Source organism: Anoplopoma fimbria, chromosome 23 (assembly GCF_027596085.1).
Source record: "Anoplopoma fimbria isolate UVic2021 breed Golden Eagle Sablefish chromosome 23, Afim_UVic_2022, whole genome shotgun sequence".
In the NCBI taxonomy this organism is placed as follows: Eukaryota; Metazoa; Chordata; class Actinopteri; order Perciformes; family Anoplopomatidae; genus Anoplopoma; species Anoplopoma fimbria.
This window is the reverse complement of record NC_072471.1, coordinates 13,944,736-13,962,709: the sequence shown is the minus strand read 5'-3', so window position 1 is coordinate 13,962,709 and position 17,974 is coordinate 13,944,736. Positions and strand designations below refer to the sequence as shown.

The 17,974-nt window shown below is 40.6% G+C and overlaps 1 protein-coding gene across 1 annotated transcript in view; it reads left to right on the top strand.

Moving 5' to 3' along the window:
• Positions 1–17,974, top strand: part of celsr1a (cadherin EGF LAG seven-pass G-type receptor 1a) — an 85,419-nt gene that overhangs the window by 51,926 nt on the left and 15,519 nt on the right. Inside the window, exons 7-17 of the mRNA XM_054624576.1 lie at positions 7,570–7,727; positions 9,581–9,744; positions 9,919–10,044; positions 12,336–12,502; positions 12,680–12,865; positions 12,957–13,070; positions 13,213–13,387; positions 13,490–13,631; positions 14,841–14,961; positions 15,159–15,342; positions 16,915–17,016. Of these exons, the coding sequence (XP_054480551.1) occupies positions 7,570–7,727; positions 9,581–9,744; positions 9,919–10,044; positions 12,336–12,502; positions 12,680–12,865; positions 12,957–13,070; positions 13,213–13,387; positions 13,490–13,631; positions 14,841–14,961; positions 15,159–15,342; positions 16,915–17,016 (1,639 nt within the window). The remainder of the gene's footprint in view (positions 1–7,569; positions 7,728–9,580; positions 9,745–9,918; positions 10,045–12,335; positions 12,503–12,679; positions 12,866–12,956; positions 13,071–13,212; positions 13,388–13,489; positions 13,632–14,840; positions 14,962–15,158; positions 15,343–16,914; positions 17,017–17,974) is intronic.

The window sequence follows — 17,974 nt, the reverse complement described above, 5'->3', positions numbered from 1 at the left end:
TCCTCCTCCTCCTCCTCCTCCTCCTCCTCCTCCTCCTCCTCCTCCTCCTCCTCCTCCTCTTGTCTCTCTTGTCTCCTCATCTTATCTCTTTCCACTAATGTGAATCCCTTATCTCTTATGTGATCCCTATCAAGCTCAAGTTTATTGTGCCACTGCTTTTACTGCTAAACATTATCATCACTCCTAGTGATCTTTAATTGCTTTATGTCGTGCTCTCTACGAGGCTGTTTAGATAATGGTGAGATGGTCACTGTACAGCAGCTGCTGTCTCAGAGGTCAGATATAGATACAAGTTTTGCATTAAGTATTTAGCATAATTAAATTACATTTCCTTACTTTCAGGAATTTTTCCTTTAACAGAGGCGCATTTGGTTGCCTCTAAGATCAATTAGTTACATATATGTATTTATTTATATGTCATTTACTTGTACCTTTTAAAAACCTGTTATTGTCTGCATTATTATAAGATAGTTTGACATTTTTTTGAAAAACACCCATTCCTTAGAGAAAAAGGTTTATAACAGTCTCATGACATGACAGTGGTATTGATCTTTTCATTTGTCTTTGGGAGCAAGTAAGCAATGACTAAAAACATGTCATATTTGTTGCTAATGACGCATGCAGTGTGTCTGTACAATTGTATCGCATGATATGAGCTTTGACATGTAAATGTTGTTGCAACATAGCAGCATCAAAAAACTCATCAAATGGCATTCCTGTTTAATTTACTGGAAATTGTGATTTCAAATGAAAAAACGGAAAGAATCAGACGACTCAAATCATCATGACTAAACTTATCCAAGGTACCTGATCTAAAAGAAGGAAGGATAATAAAAAACTAAAGATAGATCATGCAAAATAAGTCAAAGAGACAAAACTTGCCTTTAAATATGCTCAAACAAGCCTTGGAAAAGCATTCAATCAGAAGGTAATCCCATTGATGTCAGTGTACAGGCAGGTGGCCATGTTTGTCGCGTTGTAAAAGGATTTTTTTCTCAAACCTTTCCAAACAGGATCAAGTTACCTTTACCTCAGTGTACATGTCGTACCGCACATTTGTTTTGCTGCTAGGAAGCTACAAGCCAACAATGGTCGCTGCCCATCTGTTACACTGATGGATAGAAGTGCGATGAGACGATGAGGACAGCAGTAACATATAGGCTTGAACGCGGGACGTCGTAGCCCGGTGTACAGCCTCTGGGAACCGTGTGTGTGTGTTTGAATAATTCACACTTCTAGGTTTACATAGCCAGAGGGCAGGTGAGGTAATGTGGACATGACAGAGTCTGTTTCTGCCAGAGGGAAGGTGGGACACACTAGCCTGTGCATGACAGGGCCAAAACACACACACTCACAAACACACATACTCACACACTCACACATTTTTAAGAGAGATGCTGATGTTGGGTCAATGCCCATCTTTATTTTGGCTCCAGTTTATGGGTATTTTATGATAATAAAAACATGTTTGGTCTTTTCTTGTGGTTACCTCAAGAGAGACACAGCATGCACACACACACACAACACACACACACACACACACGCCTTAAAGCATCAGGAGATCTCATTTTCAAATATCCATCAAGTGCAATTTTCATCCAAGAGTCGCAGAAACAATGGGATTTCCTCAGGCGAGCCCAAATAAAATAAAACAAAACACTGTGCGCCCTCCTTCCTTTATTATCAGAATGGACTGGAGGCCGTCTGCAGCTCCACAAGACACTTCCTGCCACACACACACACACACACACACACACACACACACACACACACACACACACACACACACACACACACACACACACACACACACACACACATACAAACAAGCTTGCCTCTTGCTCAATCAACATTCACTCTTAAACACATTCTGCAGACATCCTTCCCATAGTCCCCAAACACACGCACAAACACACAATCACCACGGAGTATTCCCTCCATCCCACCCTCTACGCACACACACTGACACACACACATGTTTACTGGCCATTACTCGTTTTGACAGAGTTTAACGTGTTTTCTGACTAAGCTGTCGAACCGTGTTTTGCATGTAACTCAATCTGTGCAGCAAGGCTCACCATCCCGGCCGCGGGGCTGGTTGAGTCATCATGTCGGCTTTGACAGGCAGCCTGATGGTAGTAGAGGTGTCAGTGTGTGTGTTGGTGGAAGGAAGGGAGAGAGTGTGTGCGTGTGTGTGTTTTGGAGGATCTATGTCCTGCATCGGGCAGAACTGTGGGTGTTTTTTGGCGTGTTTCAGGCGCTCCGTCAGCTCGCGTCCTCTGCCCTCTTCTTCTTTGTGGCTAGCTGCGGGGATCAAGTGCGTTACCATGGCGGCAGCAAGCCTGTCGCCCCTAGAGACGACACCTTAGAGAGAGGGAATCTTCAACAGCCCTGAGTCGGGCAGAGGGTAACTGAGAGACTCTCATGGGGCCCCTCAATGTGAGGGCCGAGTGCACTTTAGAACCAGGGGTCAGAGAGAAGCCCTGAAACCGTATACAGCGGTACCGGCCGCGGTTACACAGCTAACAGACATTCAGCTGACTGAACACTAATGTTCAATTTAGGACATGGCATCCAGAGCAAATATTTAAAAGGGAGTTAAAAAGAAATTTAAGCAAAGATCATAGTTCAAGATTCGAAATAAACCCAGCAGGTAGAAACGCATCTGTGTGGAATAATGTGCGTTTATAATTTAGATAATCAAATATTATTCTAATTATTTATACTTCTTTCTTAATTGGCATAATATCACTTACTGTTTCTGTTTTCATTCAGTTCTTAGTCGGCACAAAAATAGTGGAAGTGGTTTTGAATAAGAACTCTTTTTTTAAAATCCTTAAATAATTGTATTTATTGTTGCTCTATTGATGGGCTACTCCAGTGATTTATAGTTTTGTGGGCTCACAAAAAGAGCGATTTAGAAAATGTTTTATGGTTTTGTCTGACATTGCTTACATTTAAAAAGTTGTTCAGCGTGGGAAGTGTAGGTATGAGTCGGAAACATGTTCTAACAGCTGCGTTAATGCTCCTTTATCCCCTACACATTACACAGATACCCTAAATACATGCAGCACTTAAACAGTGTGTGAATTAACAGCACATGTGACAGCTGCAACCCCAGAGACTTTTGGGTTGCGGGTCCATTATGTACGATATCTGGGTATCTCTCTCTCTTTCTCTCCTGTGTGTGGCTTCCTGTCTTTATCTCGTCACATCCCCGCTCGACTGAACTCAAAAGAGATGATAAGATTGTAATCAGCATCGCTACAGATTCCTCTTGTTAGAAGAGTCACTGAGTGAGGGATTTACTCCATCAGACAAATTACCTTTTGTTGCCCTTGAAAACTTTTTATACAGATATCACACTTTCCCTCTCGTTTAATTTTCCCCACTGGTTTGAAAAGTCATTTTAATCATCGTTTGACCAAGATTTGTCTTTTTGTTTTTTTAAAGGAATAGATTATATTGTATCAATGTCAAATTCACGTCCCATGCACGTTGATATTGATTGATGAAGGAGGAATGAAGCATTTCTTCTTCACTTTTGCAACTGCATTTCATCAGATCTGGTCTCAAGCAAGATTTATGATGCATGCACATAGTTCTGTGTACAATATTAAAAGAAGATAGACAGGAAATATGTAAAAAATGAGATTATGAAGCAAAGCTGATCCCTTTTTTTTTATGTCTTTAGAAGACTGTGTTCCTCCCTAGGGCCAGTTTTAACTAACTACACTATAACACAAATAGCAAATTGCCCATCGTCCTTTTCTTTATGACCAGATTCACAGCAGAGAACAGAAGGCCACTTTTTTCTTCTCTTTTGCCTCTTTTATTCTTCTTGCCCTCACCGCTGTTATGCATCTTTGAACACTGTTGTTATTTGTGTCGGGGTTGTCATTGTTTTTCTGTTGCTGGCTGCCCGGTGCCAACATTTCTTACAGCTTGAGGCCGCATGCTTTGCTGCTCTCTGATTTTTTTTTTCTCACACACTGTAGCAAGACGTAGATGTATAATACACGGCAGGGAAATGCAGCGAAGGCACTCCTAATTATCAGCGACATTTCACAGACATTTGGCCACATTTCTGAATTATTATCTTACGCTGCCATGGGATACTCCATCTGTTTGCAGCTTTAAAGCAGCTTCACTTCAGTGCAGCGTTCCACCACAGGCCGCTGTCGTGGCAGTTGAATCCAACATTACATAACAACGCAATAAATCATGACGGTTTTCAAATAGGCCCGTCCTACCTTACTGATTTGAATTATGCTACTTCAGCCAACTGGAGACAAGAAAGAGTTTCCTTGTTCACACGTGGAATGGCTGCACCTTCAGTTGTATTTAGTCTCGATGGTTATGATGGGAAGTAAAGGTGGAAAGACGGGGTAACACAAGTTGGCACCTGCAGATACAGAGCAGGGGGGCGGTTGGCTGGGTGGCAGTGATAGGGGTGTGGTTTCCTACTATCATGATTGCTATACATGCTCCACATACAAGGTGATTATAGGGTACTGACGCACACAGACACATACAGAACAGTCTGAGTAAGTAAAGTAGGGGACCAAACAGAATGAACCAAGCTCGGTATAATTGAATCCCGTTTTTAACAGTTTTATTTTTTAATTGAGCAATTATGAAGTCACATTAAAGCTGCAGTGACTACATTGAAAGTGGATCAATGTTAAATGCATCTATAACGTTTTTGAGAATTGATAAATATTAACCACACCGTCTCCGTTTCCAGCTTGTCATTTTTGACGATATGCTGCTTTTTCTTTGTCTTATATTAGAGTCATTTGAATATCTTTGGGTTTTGGACTTGTGATGGTGATGTCCCCTTGGACTAAGGTACATTGTGATCTGTTTTATGAGGTTTAAAGACTCAACAATTAATTTAATTATAGTAAATTAAGTAATTAAAAACATATTTTGAGTAATCAAGTTTCAGTCCTAATTAACATTAAATAATTTAGTAGTTTACTTTTGTCGGTTGTGAATAAAAAAAACAATTGTTTTCATTTTCTGATTATTTTCTAGAAGAAACAATAAACCATTTATGAAATTATCAGAAAACAGTAAAGAAAGTCCAAATCATCTCCACTTTTAAATGTCTTGTTTTGTAAGTCCAAAACCCGATCATTTTCAGTTTTATACGATATAAAACAGAGAGATACATGAAATCTTAATATTTGAGAGACTGAAACTAGCATTTTCTGCCATTTTTACATTGAAAATTACTTTAACGATCAATCAGTTATAAAATAGTTGCTGATAATTTTTCTATTGATCCACTAAGCGATGCAGCTATATCTTGGATTGCATCTAAGTTAATGTATATAAATGGTAAACATTCAAGACATCACAGATGCTATGTTCGAAAGGAGACATTATAGCATATATATGCCTTGCTCCTTGACCACGGCATGCCACGTCACAGGAAAGGGATCAAAAGCTCCCACAGCTTGTTCACTCACTATCTTTTTCCGTCCTCACTTGTGTGTATGTGTGCATGAATATGTGCGTGACATGACATTTTTGCTTGTGAGACTGCCTGTGAGTGAAAAATAATAGACAAATGAGACTAAAAGTGAGGAAAATAAGAAAACATCAGTGGAGTCAGACGTGTAGTACTGTTCAGTTGGCCTTCCTGTTTTTCTTTTATGGAAAGTGTTTTTGGTGGAATCAGTGGAAACGGGGCATGTTGAAGGGAGTGGCAGAGATAAACTCCCTGTGGGCTGGAAAATATGCCCGGACCAGAGCCCACCTGAGCTAAAATAGAAAACACTGCACCCATCTGTTGCTCATTTTTTCACCCGTCCGCCAGTTTCTCTTTTGTCTTTCTCTTTCAGTCTCTTATTTCTGGTCAGTCCACTTCCCTATTTTTGTCTGCCGCTCTTTCTTTTCTGTTTTTCCCCTTTTCCTTTGTTTGCTGAGTCTCTGCCCCACCAGTATCTCATTACTCTAATCCTATTTATGAAGCAGACAAACAGATGCACACACAGTGTCTCGCTATGCATGACACTCTTTTGCTTTCGACAGTGCTTCTGTTTCTTTTGTCATTATTTCTCTGAAATTCAAAATTCTGAATGACTGAAATGAAATGAATCAATTTATTCAAGAACTCTGCTGTATACTGTTGATGCGCCACTGCAGTGGTTTAAAAAGTCTCTCCTGCTATCACTCTAACTGCCTTGGTGCCTTATGTAAACACTGCACTGCGATCAATCTGGGATCTGTAGTCCTCTTTGTTGTGTGTTGTTGTGGTCATGAGTGTTACCATTCTCCAAGAAGTTAGCAGAGAGAGGTACTTATCATTTTGTATCTAGTGTAAGCCACTCACTGCAAGAATATGAAATGTAAACACTTTCATTTTACTCTAAATATGTTGAAAATTCCATATCAACTTTATTGATTTAAAGATTGATTCCTTTTATGTCTGAAAATGGCTCATATCTTAAACTATGAAAAGTGTTATTTAATTGGTGGAAACATTTTTTATTGAAGTCCTCAAATTCCTTCTGCTTCCTGTTCCAAGGCCACTATTGTTAAGTAAAAAAGCTCCATTGAACTTTGGTCTCAGGTTAGATATTACAGAAACTAAAGCGATTTGGTGGCCTGGTTTTCTAAGCTGATCCACATTTTCTCAGATCAACGTTTGTCGGCCACAGGCCTTGATGGAGGAATTAGCCTACTTTGTAATCATTAGGTGCAAGCTAATGCACACAATGGGCTTTTTGTCATCTTAAGCCAAGAGAGGGCTGTGCACTTCTGCTCCAAGTCGGCTAAAGTCGGACAGACATTGTTTGTGTTGCTCTGACCTGCACTGATCGAGCACCAAACTCAACCAAGTTTCTCACATTGAGTAAAAAGAAATAAAGAAAAGAAATCAAGCATTAAACGTTCAGTCAGTTAGGATTTACCATGACAATACACTTTAAAAATAAAGCTTGGTGGGTAAAAGGAGACAATAGATGTAGTGTAGAGCAGTGTTCCCAACATTTCTTATCAGATGTACTTGTACTATCAGACGTCAGATAAACTTTAGTATCCCAGCCCCGTCATTTTATTCATGTGTTCATTAGTACTGTTTTTATACAAGATATTCTTTAACTCATAATGATAAAACGTGGATTTTACAATATTCTTTCATGCAATTGAAATGTCAGTATATATGTCGGTTTGTCTAAGTTTGCATTTGTATTTCTGCCAATAAACTGGAAAATGTATCTATTATGTTTAGTTCTTTCACCATTTATCTATTAACAATTTCAACTGTTTATCCATTGCTTTTTGCAATCTATTTCAACTATTTATACATTACCTTTGAGCTATTTTTTCCTTTACCGTTCATCAACTACTTTTAAGTTTTGGATATTTATTTTAACTATTTGTCCATTACCTTTTACTTTCAGCTATCAATTTTTACTATTAGTCCATTACTTTTAGCTTTTAGCCATCTATTTAACTATTTATCCACTACCGTTAGCTATTAGCCATAAATTGGATTCTAACATGCAAATGTTTATGAAAAATTGGATCTAATCTGTATTTTTCTTTTTTTTTCAGCCAAACATTGGGCGTCTGGGCATCCCTCATGGTCCCTCTGGAGAAAAGGTAGCTGTGGTTGCCGTAGACGACTGTGACATCTCCATGGCGACTCGCTTCGGAAAGCAGATCGGCAACTACTCCTGTGCCGCCCAAGGCACCCAGACCGGACAGAAGAAGTAAACTGGCATATATCTTTCACTCATCTTTCTCTCTTTAGGTTTTATCCCTCATTATCTCTAATCCATCCAACGCACACAAACTAGTCAGACTAATAGGTAGATATGTTGTACCTGAGGGCCTTCGTCAAAGTGCCTTCATTACAACAGATTACACAACTCTCATTCTACATCCCTCTCCTCCTTTTGTCTTTTAATCTGAGTGTTCATCCTCATGGCCTTTCTGCTGTCAGACACGGCCTTAAACACCCAAAAGCTCACCTCAACACGGGCTTAATCCGATTTACTGTGTGATCCCTGCACAGAAATAAATTTCTATGTTTATAGCGTGAGACTTTTTTTTTAATGAGTCTAATGGAGAGCTAGCATGCTGAGACACATTTAGTTTGCAGAGGGTGGGGACAGAGAGAGCTTCAAAGAGGAGTTAATGAGGTTAAATTCCTTCAGGAACTTGTTGCACAGGTCACAGAAGCTGTGAGGCCACTTAAACTGTGTAGGATTGAAATATACATAATGCTGGTATGTAATGTGATGGAAATAAGCAAACGCCTGGAGATTCGTTGTGAAGAATTGTCATGATCCAGAGTGAGATTGGGGCACAGAGCAGCACTGTTCAGAGGAGGGGTAAACCTGAGAAATGCCACCGAGACAAAAACAATCACTTTGCTTTTAATACCAGACCAAATCTGTATTTGAAGAACTTTTGTTAAGGTCCATACAGTGAACCATCAAATGTATTAACTATGTCTAAACCTACGTATATACACTGTACGCAAGGCTCTGCTATTACTGTTACAACTCTGTACAGACTCCATACTGTACAGTACAGTATGTACAGTATGGACTAATGTCCTCCAGACATATTTCTCTATGATACTAGGAAAGCGAGTAAGGTTTGGGTTCACTTCTCTCAACCATAATTTCTCATCTGAATTCATATAATGAAGTCAAGCTGAGAGGCTTGTCTAAACAAAAATAAAAACAAAGGAAAAACTTTTCCTCATGCAAAATATCTTGAATTCATAAATTGATGTATATGGAATTGAAATGGTTCACCTTGAACTCAGAAACAAATATCAGTCCTAGTCATCAATCAGGTTGCATAATTAATATTCATACAAACAGATAATTATTGATGGGTTATCTTGAAGCAGTACAGAGTAAACTTATCTCTGAAAAACTATTGCAGTTTATGGCTCTAAAACTACAGATTTTCATTTGTTTATTTATTTATTTAAGGACTGAATAAGCTTCACATGCTCCTGACCACACAACAGTGTTTGGGCTGTGTGCACATGACATGCATCGGTTTAGCATTGCATTACATTAAGTCTCTTACGGCACTTTGGTGTTTGATGTCGAGTGTTTCAGAGGCTCGAGGTGTAAGTAGCTTCCTTCATGACCTGCTATGTGGAACCCGACTCGGTCATGGTCGTGGAAGCAGTTAGCCTTGTGACAAATAAAAACCTTGGAAACTTGTTTCAGAAATGTCAGTCATGCTAAGGGCTAATGCTTAACCTCAGATGCCCTTTCTTGGGTAAACTCAGGCATCAAGGGGATGTCACTGATTTCCAAGTAGAATAGATATGAATGGTCCTGAATATCAACTTCCTTAGTATTCAATCATTATTAGTATTTGTTTTATTTATTCACATCTAGTCAAAATATGGGATTATTCTTTGTAGATCTGAATCATTTTGATTGTATACAGACCCGGCTCTAATTTAGCGGTTTCTTGTATTTAAACATTTTTAGCTTGGACACACATTCAGTAGATATGTAGAGTAGAGAAGTAGATTTTCTTTTATAATTTGGATTTTGCCCTGATCTATTTATGACTGTGTCTTTCGCAGGTCACTGGACTTGACAGGACCGCTGCTGCTAGGCGGAGTTCCCAACCTACCCGAGGACTTCCCGGTCAGGAACAGAGACTTTGTGGGCTGCATGAGAAACCTCAGCATTGACAGCAAACCCATCGACATGGCAAGCTACGTCGCCAACAACGGCACCGAAGCAGGTTAGACATGCTGCATGTCGATGAAACAGCCTAATTGAATGCTTAAGAAGAAAAAAAAATTCAAGAGCTAAAGTTAGCATCAATTAGATATCTTTGTTTGTGTTTTGCAGCCCATAAACAGATGCATACAGTACACACACATATATTGATTATTTCTCTGTGTTTGATGTCAAGGTTGTCCAGCAAAGAGAAACTTTTGCACAAACGACTTGTGTCAGAACGGAGGAGTGTGTGTCAGCAAGTGGGACACCTACAACTGCGACTGCCCAACCGGCTACGGAGGCAAGAATTGTGAACAAGGTACAAAGAAGAGTCATCTTTTAGGATAGAGTCCAAAAAGTGTCTGTAATTACATCTTTGCATTAAGAAATGCATTCATATGCAGGTGTGTCTCTGGCCAAATGAGCCTGCATCTACATGCTCCTCCTACTGTAAGTTCACAGTATGTGTGTGTGTGTAAGTCTCGAGGACTTCCAGGAAATGGTTTGTGCTTGGGAGATCAAATGGGATAAGGAGCGCCTCCCCTGACTCAGTCTGACTCATGAGGCGGCCACAATGGATATTCACACTGAAGCCTTTGCTCACTGCCTTACAGACACTAAACATAGCCTCAGGTTTGGAGTTTAAGGACAACAAGAACAATCTCTGACTCACTCATCAAAACCCAGACAAAGGATGAAACAAAACACTCACACACACTGACCCAATGGCTTTCCCCTTTGTGACTTTGTTGCTACCTCAAGTTACTCTGGTGCCTACCTATATGCAGCACTTATAGATAGATAGTGAGTGGTTTTACATTGGGCAGTGTTTCCTTGTTAGCCCAGGAAACAAAAGCATCACAGCTTTCCTACAGTGTTTTTATTAACACTCCATAACCCATCTTATGTTCTTACACGGTAAATTGAGAACTTTGATTTCCTCCTTCAGGGCGAGCTTCCAAACAATGTGTGAAGGTGTGAATTCCTCTCCTTGCCCCCCCTTTCGCTTATGAGGTAGCCGCCTAGCTAGCGCCATGCCCCAGTATCCAGTATCTGAACTGGGCCGGGATCACAGCGAGCTGGGAAAAAGGTTTTGGCAGCTCTGCTTCTTGTTGACACATTTGGTTTGAGGCTGCGCACACCCAGCTGCCACACGAGAAACAAGAGATTTGTTATTGTGGATTTTACGCCGCAAAAATCATCCAGACTGGACACACATGACAAGACAGAATTCCAGATAAGATTTCAATTCTACCGACCATTTCTAAAAAAGAGACAAGGAATGAGTTCTGTCACGCTAATTTAAAGCAGATTACAGTCAGGCTAAATATAAGCATGATGTATACTGGAAAAACATTTGCTCCTACATGGGTGGCAGTAGCTTGTTATGACAAGTATTTGAATCTCTGTACTGAGGTCAAACATGCTGTTGCAGTAATTGAGGATTTGTTTATAGTCAACATACCTGGTTAATACCTTTAATATTTGTGAAGAAAATGTGAAAGTTGTTCAGGTGAAACATAATGAGTCTCAGTTTAGATCCTAGTTGGACTTTGCTGCAGACTTGTTGATGTCTGGACCTGGTCAAAGACCCACTGTGCCTGCTCTCCCACCCGCAAATTGAAGCTTTCACAGAACCATGTGAACCTTCCTCTGATCCATGCACAATTTAAGGGCCGAGATTAGCACTGCTTACCAGATTTTTGCTCAATCTCTTTATACAACTGTAAGAAAAATGAGGTTTAGAATAATAAATATAACTAATACATTTTTGCATGCTAACAGGCATAAATACAACCTGGTAAACAGCAGAATGTTAGCATTTTCACTGGAAGCGTGTTAGCATACTGTTCCTGAACCTGCTCGCATTGGGCTAAAGCACCTTTGTGTCAAAATAAATCAGAAACGAGGAGTGGCTGTTATTGGGGGATTATTCTTACTTTATGTATGACTAACCTTCGATAAAGTAGTTGGACTTAAGCCACTCTAGCTACCGGTTACCACGAACAAATATGTGCTTGTCTCATAATTACAGCTTGTGTATATGTGTATTTGTGAAAGCTTCTGTTGAAATATGTGCCCTGGGGAACCGAGAACATACGGGGTTTATGATGGAGATTATATAGAAGAGGAAGCACTTCACTGTATGCTGTGCTGCAAGGTGGACCCTTGCCGAGCGTACGGACTTGACAGCTAATGTGTCCTGGCATGATCGCTTAACAAAAGTAATATTGAGAAGACAAGTGTGACCATGGCTAAAGAGATGGATGCTACTTATTGTCTCATCTTGTTAACTCTCGGTTTCACTTTACTGAAGATGATAATAATGTTGGACGTGAAACCTCAATTAGCATATTGAAACTATGAAACCTTTAGCTTCAGGTGCAGCAGAGGAACAGCTCCTTTTACCCTGTTTTTGTATCGTGCAGCAATCCAGAAGATCTCTGTGAAGTCTAATGAGTAGACCATTGATTCTCTTAGCAATGATCTAAAATGTTAAATGGAATTACACCAATGCTTCAATATAAATGTGGCACAGATCTTTCTTTAAAATGCTAAACACTAATGATATTTTCCCCTTACTCTTCCTCTCGGCTTGTCCCCGTCCAGTGATGCCATCTCCCCAGTTCTTCGATGGCCAGGCGCTGGTCTCCTGGAGCGAGACGGACATTACCGTTGCTGTTCCCTGGTACATGGGCCTCATGTTCCGCACCAGGCAGCCTGCTGGCACCCTGATGCAAGCCAATGCCGGAGCCCACTCCACCATCAATCTCATGGTGAGATATAGTACATGGCACAATGACAACAAACTATTGTCAACCAAAATGACATTGTCATCAGCATATAGTGCAATTTTTTTTTACCCCTGAGAACAACAGGACTTAAGTGCTTTCTGAATGGGAATGCTTTCTGAATGGGAATGAAAGTAAAATAACAGTTTTCCCATCATTCAGGTGAGTGAGCAGCAGATTCATATGGAGGTGTCTCTGAGGAAGCAGCTGGTGGCTGCGCTGAGCTTCCCCCAAGTTCGCGTCAACGACGGGGAGTGGCACCACTTGCTGGTAGAGCTGAGAAGCGCCAAAGACGGCAAGGACATCAAATACATGGCTCATGTGTCATTGGACTACGGCATGTACCAGGTACAGGCTAATTACATCACAACTCGACAAGGATGTAAACAAGTTTTCAAGAAAAAAGTGTTCTCATTTTCATATCTCTGTTTTTTGGCAGAAGTCGGTCGAGCTCGGTAATGACCTCCCAGGATTAAAGCTGCAAACTCTTCATGTAGGAGGTTTGCCTGGAGAGGGGAACCATGTCATAAAAGGATTTATTGGCTGCATACAGGTTAGTGGTTTTTCAAATTTCGAAAGAAATGTAACAGTTGTTTTCTATTTTCCTGGACCACTTTTTCTTTTTCTTTCTTTTATATTCCCTTTCCTCTTGTCGTGCTTCTTTTTTAACATCATCAATCTGTGGCCTCCATCAGGGTGTGCGTATGGGTGAGACGTCCACCAACGTGGCCAACGTGAACATGGCTCAGGGCCTGAAGATCCGCGTGGAAGACGGCTGTGACCTGGCTGACCCCTGCGACTCCAACATCTGCCCTGAGAACAGCCACTGCAGCGATGACTGGAGCACGCACACCTGTGTCTGTGACCCCGGTAATATACACTCACACAAACATCATATGCTCCAGTTAAACTCTAAATGTTGCTCGGTTAGGTTTGACTGTCATTCCTCACTCTTTTCTCTTTGTCCTGCAGGTTATTTCGGGAAGGAGTGCGTGGATGCTTGCCAGCTCAACCCTTGCGAGCATGTTTCCACTTGCGTTCGCAAACCAAGTTCCTCTCACGGCTACACCTGTGAATGTGGACAGAACCACTACGGACAATACTGTGAAAATAAGTAAGCTCCCTTCCCCTCCCTGTGTGTGCTTAAATGTTTTTAACAGTTGTGATTAAACAAGGTCACATTTTTCAATACGTCAGATTTTGGATTTTCACATTTCACATTTGTTTGTCTCTAGCAAATAGAAACAATTCCAAATAATTGTGGTAATGATTTAGAGTTATTAAAATGCTAAATGTTTTACCTTTTAGATGTTTATTAAAGAAAAATCACAAACACTGACGCAGATTGTATCTTTAACTGCATTTTAGAGTAGTTAGCTTTGCATGCTGAAGGGTCCCTGCAAGACTGTAATTTGTACCCAGATGTTAAAAATAATGCAGGCTAAAGAAATTACCTTTGCCTCCCACAGAGACAAAGCACACTAATCTCCTTTAGTTATGTTAGGCTCTTGCTCTTTTTGTAAGGGGGTAACCTTTCAGAGCAGCTTTATTAGTTAGTAATCTGAGCTCAGTAGTGTATGTGTGCCTGTGTGAGGGAGACAGAGGAATGATACGACATCAAAAATAAATAATCAAACCATTAAGCAACATTTGGAAAGTCTGTATAAATCCGCAGAAAGCTGCGAGTGTGTTCTGCACTGTCAGCAGTGTCTAAGATGGCACGGGAATTAGCCAGCCCTGATTGAGAAGCAGTCATTTCCCCCTGACCCCTATGACACGCATCACGTCCTGCCTTAAGCAGGATGTGGGATTCCCCCTTCAGGCCTGACTGATCCTCCATAGGTGTTTAGTCACCGCTGCCCTCATACTGCTGCTCGTCCCCCTATCAGATCACATTGCTTAGTCGGAGTTCGCATCTCTCTTCTCTCTCTCTCTCTTGAGAGAGAAAGAGAGTCTGTGTGTATGTTTGTTTGAATGAGTCACACCTGAACAACTGACTTAAAAGTGCGGAGGAAGTTTATTTAAGATTTGTTTATTTGGAGTGTTAAGTTGTAGATACACTTAACAGATAGTCAACTATCAGATTTTGAGTAAATTTTGAGTAAATGACAAAACCGGATTAACAATCACTTTGCTTGTATGACACATTTTTTTTATTTTATTCCAAAAGAAGAAGGTGCACTGGTCCTACTGTTTACAAAGCAAGTGTGCTGAAACCTGTAATAACTGATATTTTCTGCCCTTTTCACATGGTCACTGTGTCATTTGTCGTAGATATTTATTAAAGCTGCTCTAATTAATCTGAAATTGTCTTTGATGACAGAGTGGAGAAGCCATGTCCTCAAGGTTGGTGGGGCAGTCCCATGTGTGGACCCTGTAACTGTGATACGAACAGGGGATTTCATAAAGACTGCAACAAGACCACTGGAGAGTGTCGCTGCAAGGTAAAAACATACATAAACTTACATTTCCTGGATTGATACACTTGCTCTTACTTTTTATGATTCAACAGCAAAGGTTGCTCGGGGCAGCAGATAAAGCGAGAAGCATGACAATGGAACATTTGAAAGAGAAATAACACAATCGTCCCCTTATAGATAACAAATGGTATTAGTCATTAATGTTTTCTCCTTTCATGCAGGAAAACCACTATCGGCCTGACGGTGAGGACACTTGCTACCCCTGTGAGTGTTTCTCTGTTGGCTCCGAGTCTCGAACATGTGACGCCATCACTGGGCAGTGCCCCTGTAAAGGAGGAGTCATCGGCCGTCAGTGTAACCGCTGTGATAACCCCTTCGCCGAGGTCACTCCTATTGGATGCAAGGGTATGTGTATTTAACATATGATCTTTCCGGATTTCATTGATCTCATTTTCTAGCGACTGACTGTAATTTTAGGGTTAAGGTTAGGAAACACAAAATTGAGTGACTAAAATCTTCAACAATAGCTCTGACGTTTGGACAAAGTATTAAAGTAATAAATTAGCCCCGTAAAATAGCTAATATTACTCACATTAAATAGACAAGACATAACAATGAATTTATAATAGGGATTCAATTAACCAAATACTGAAATGAAAGTAAAACAAAACAATTCCATAGCTATTACAAAATGCTGTCCATTTAACTTTGCTGTGGTCAAGACAAGAACAGAAATATTAAAAAACAATTTCAGAAATTGGGTGTATTGTTCCTTTTAATGTTCCGGTTCACAGAGTGAGCCCGGATGAATCGAGAAAGTGTCAAAAGGAGACAAATATTGTCGCTCACGTCTGCTGGTGCCTCAGTTGAGCTAACTGCAATTCTTTGTCGACACCCAGTCAAGCAGAAGAGGCAAGTCTGGCTAGTGAGCTGACTTGGCAGTGGGACCGCACACGCACAATACAGTAGAGATGAATAGAAGACGAAACCACAGAGTCCCATGAACGAAAAGTGAATGTCAATGCGCTGACTGTTTGACCCAATATGAAGCTCTCCAGTCTCAGAACGTGTTTGGACTGTTAATGGATGTAAATCTATACGACAAGATGGTTCCTTTTGTTTAGAAAACTTGCTTTGTTCATTTTTGATCAAGCAGATTTAAGACATTATTTCACATCTAAAGGGACAAAAAAAAAATTGATGCAGGGAGGGAGGGAGTGAGAGAGGGAGTGGAGATGGGAGAATGAAACACAGCAGAGGATTCTTTGGTCATGTCCTGCAGGTCACTGAGATGTGACCATCCATGGCAGGCCTCATACCCATCTGTCAGCTCTGAACCCAAAGACAGCGGTTAATGTCACCACAGCCTTTAAGAATGACAGAATGTCTTGTGTTATCGTAGAAATGATCCCTAAAGAAAGAGGAAGTGCGATCCAATAGAAAGTTTAAAAGATGAGCTCATTTTATCTAAAGTAAAAGTTTGACTAAGGTTATGAAGTTATGTGATAGTAGCACTTAAGAGTTAATGAAACACTGAGGGATTAAAGGCTGAGTGCAACTACAGTGAGAGGAGCTACTAAACAAGCCAACAAGCCTGCAGGTCCCAGCTTGGTTTGTCCTGGAGATTTATTAACCCAGATATGCTGAAATGAATTATATATCACAGCTTGTGTAATGGCTCAGCAGGCCTGATTTGGGCCAATGCCACTGTGCTGGTCTGACTGGCTGTTTATTAAATGGATCGGCTAGGTGGCGTCCTGACGTGGAACCAAAGCAGGCGTTTACCTTCTAAAGGGTTATTTATGTGGTACAAGTTCAGGTCCAGCATCAGTTTATTATGCCTTTCTTTAAGTAGATCTTCTTTTTGCCTGATGCATCAGTGTGATGGAAGCTGTATGTGTGTTTAACTGCTAACAGCCATGTGTTAAAAACCATATTCACATCCAAACCTTTTAATATTTGATCTTTCCTCCACAGTGGTGTATGAGGGCTGTCCCAAGGCGTTCGATGCAGGCATCTGGTGGGCCAAGACCAAATTTGGACTCCCCGCCGCCATGCCCTGTCCCAAAGGATCAATTGGTGAGTGCTTTTAAACCCCTCTGATGACAAAAGCAACATGTAGTGTAATTATTTAGCTCTGGATGGAGTCAAAACAGTGTGTGGTCCACTTGTAATCAATGATAATATTGAGGTTAATTTTTATCATCCAATTTCTGGGAAATTCATAGGGATATTTCAACATTGTATTACTGTCAGACAAAGTGAGTATAGTCTTTTCCCACTTTGTTCCAGTTTTTATGATTAGCTAAAGAGACTGTTGGTTAGTTAAGCTAAGTTTAGCTAAATAACAACAACCCCAAAGCACCAAGTCACAGATAGATGGTAATGTTATATGCTAAAACATAGTTTACACCAACACAAGTAGAAAAAATCCTTAAATATAGCTGACTGACTCAGCAATGTTAGTTACAAAACAATATATACCTAAAGTTGGCTAACATTAGCTACCAAAAGCTATTAGCCATATCAGGCCAAGTTTTGTGTATCGGCAAAACTCCTGACTCCTGTTTTATTGCTTATGAATTCAACTCTTCATTTTTAAAGCCTAAGATCGTGTTATTTCTTTCTGCAAAAGTCACATGGTCTTGCTTTACACAAAAGAAGAAAACAGTCTCTGTGCAAACATATTCACGGCAGTTGGATTAAGCTGCATGGGTGGCTGCGTGTTTGTGTGTTAATGTATTTTAGGCATAGAAGCACACGCACTGTCTTTCTAAAGCTTAACAACACAGTGATAAGGCTTTCTGATTGGTCCGTTAATCCACCGGGGCTTTCTCATCGGCCAATCATGTACATGTTTGTCTGCAGAGACTCTTGGAAAAACACCAGGTAGACCAAGAGCTGGCGGTTATACCTCGCCTCCTCCAGCAGTGTGTGTGTGTGTGTGTGTGTGTGTGTGTGTGTGTGTGTGTGTGTGTGTGTGTGTGTGTGTGTGTGTGTGTGTGTGTGTGTGTGTGTGTGTGTGTGAGAGGAAGAG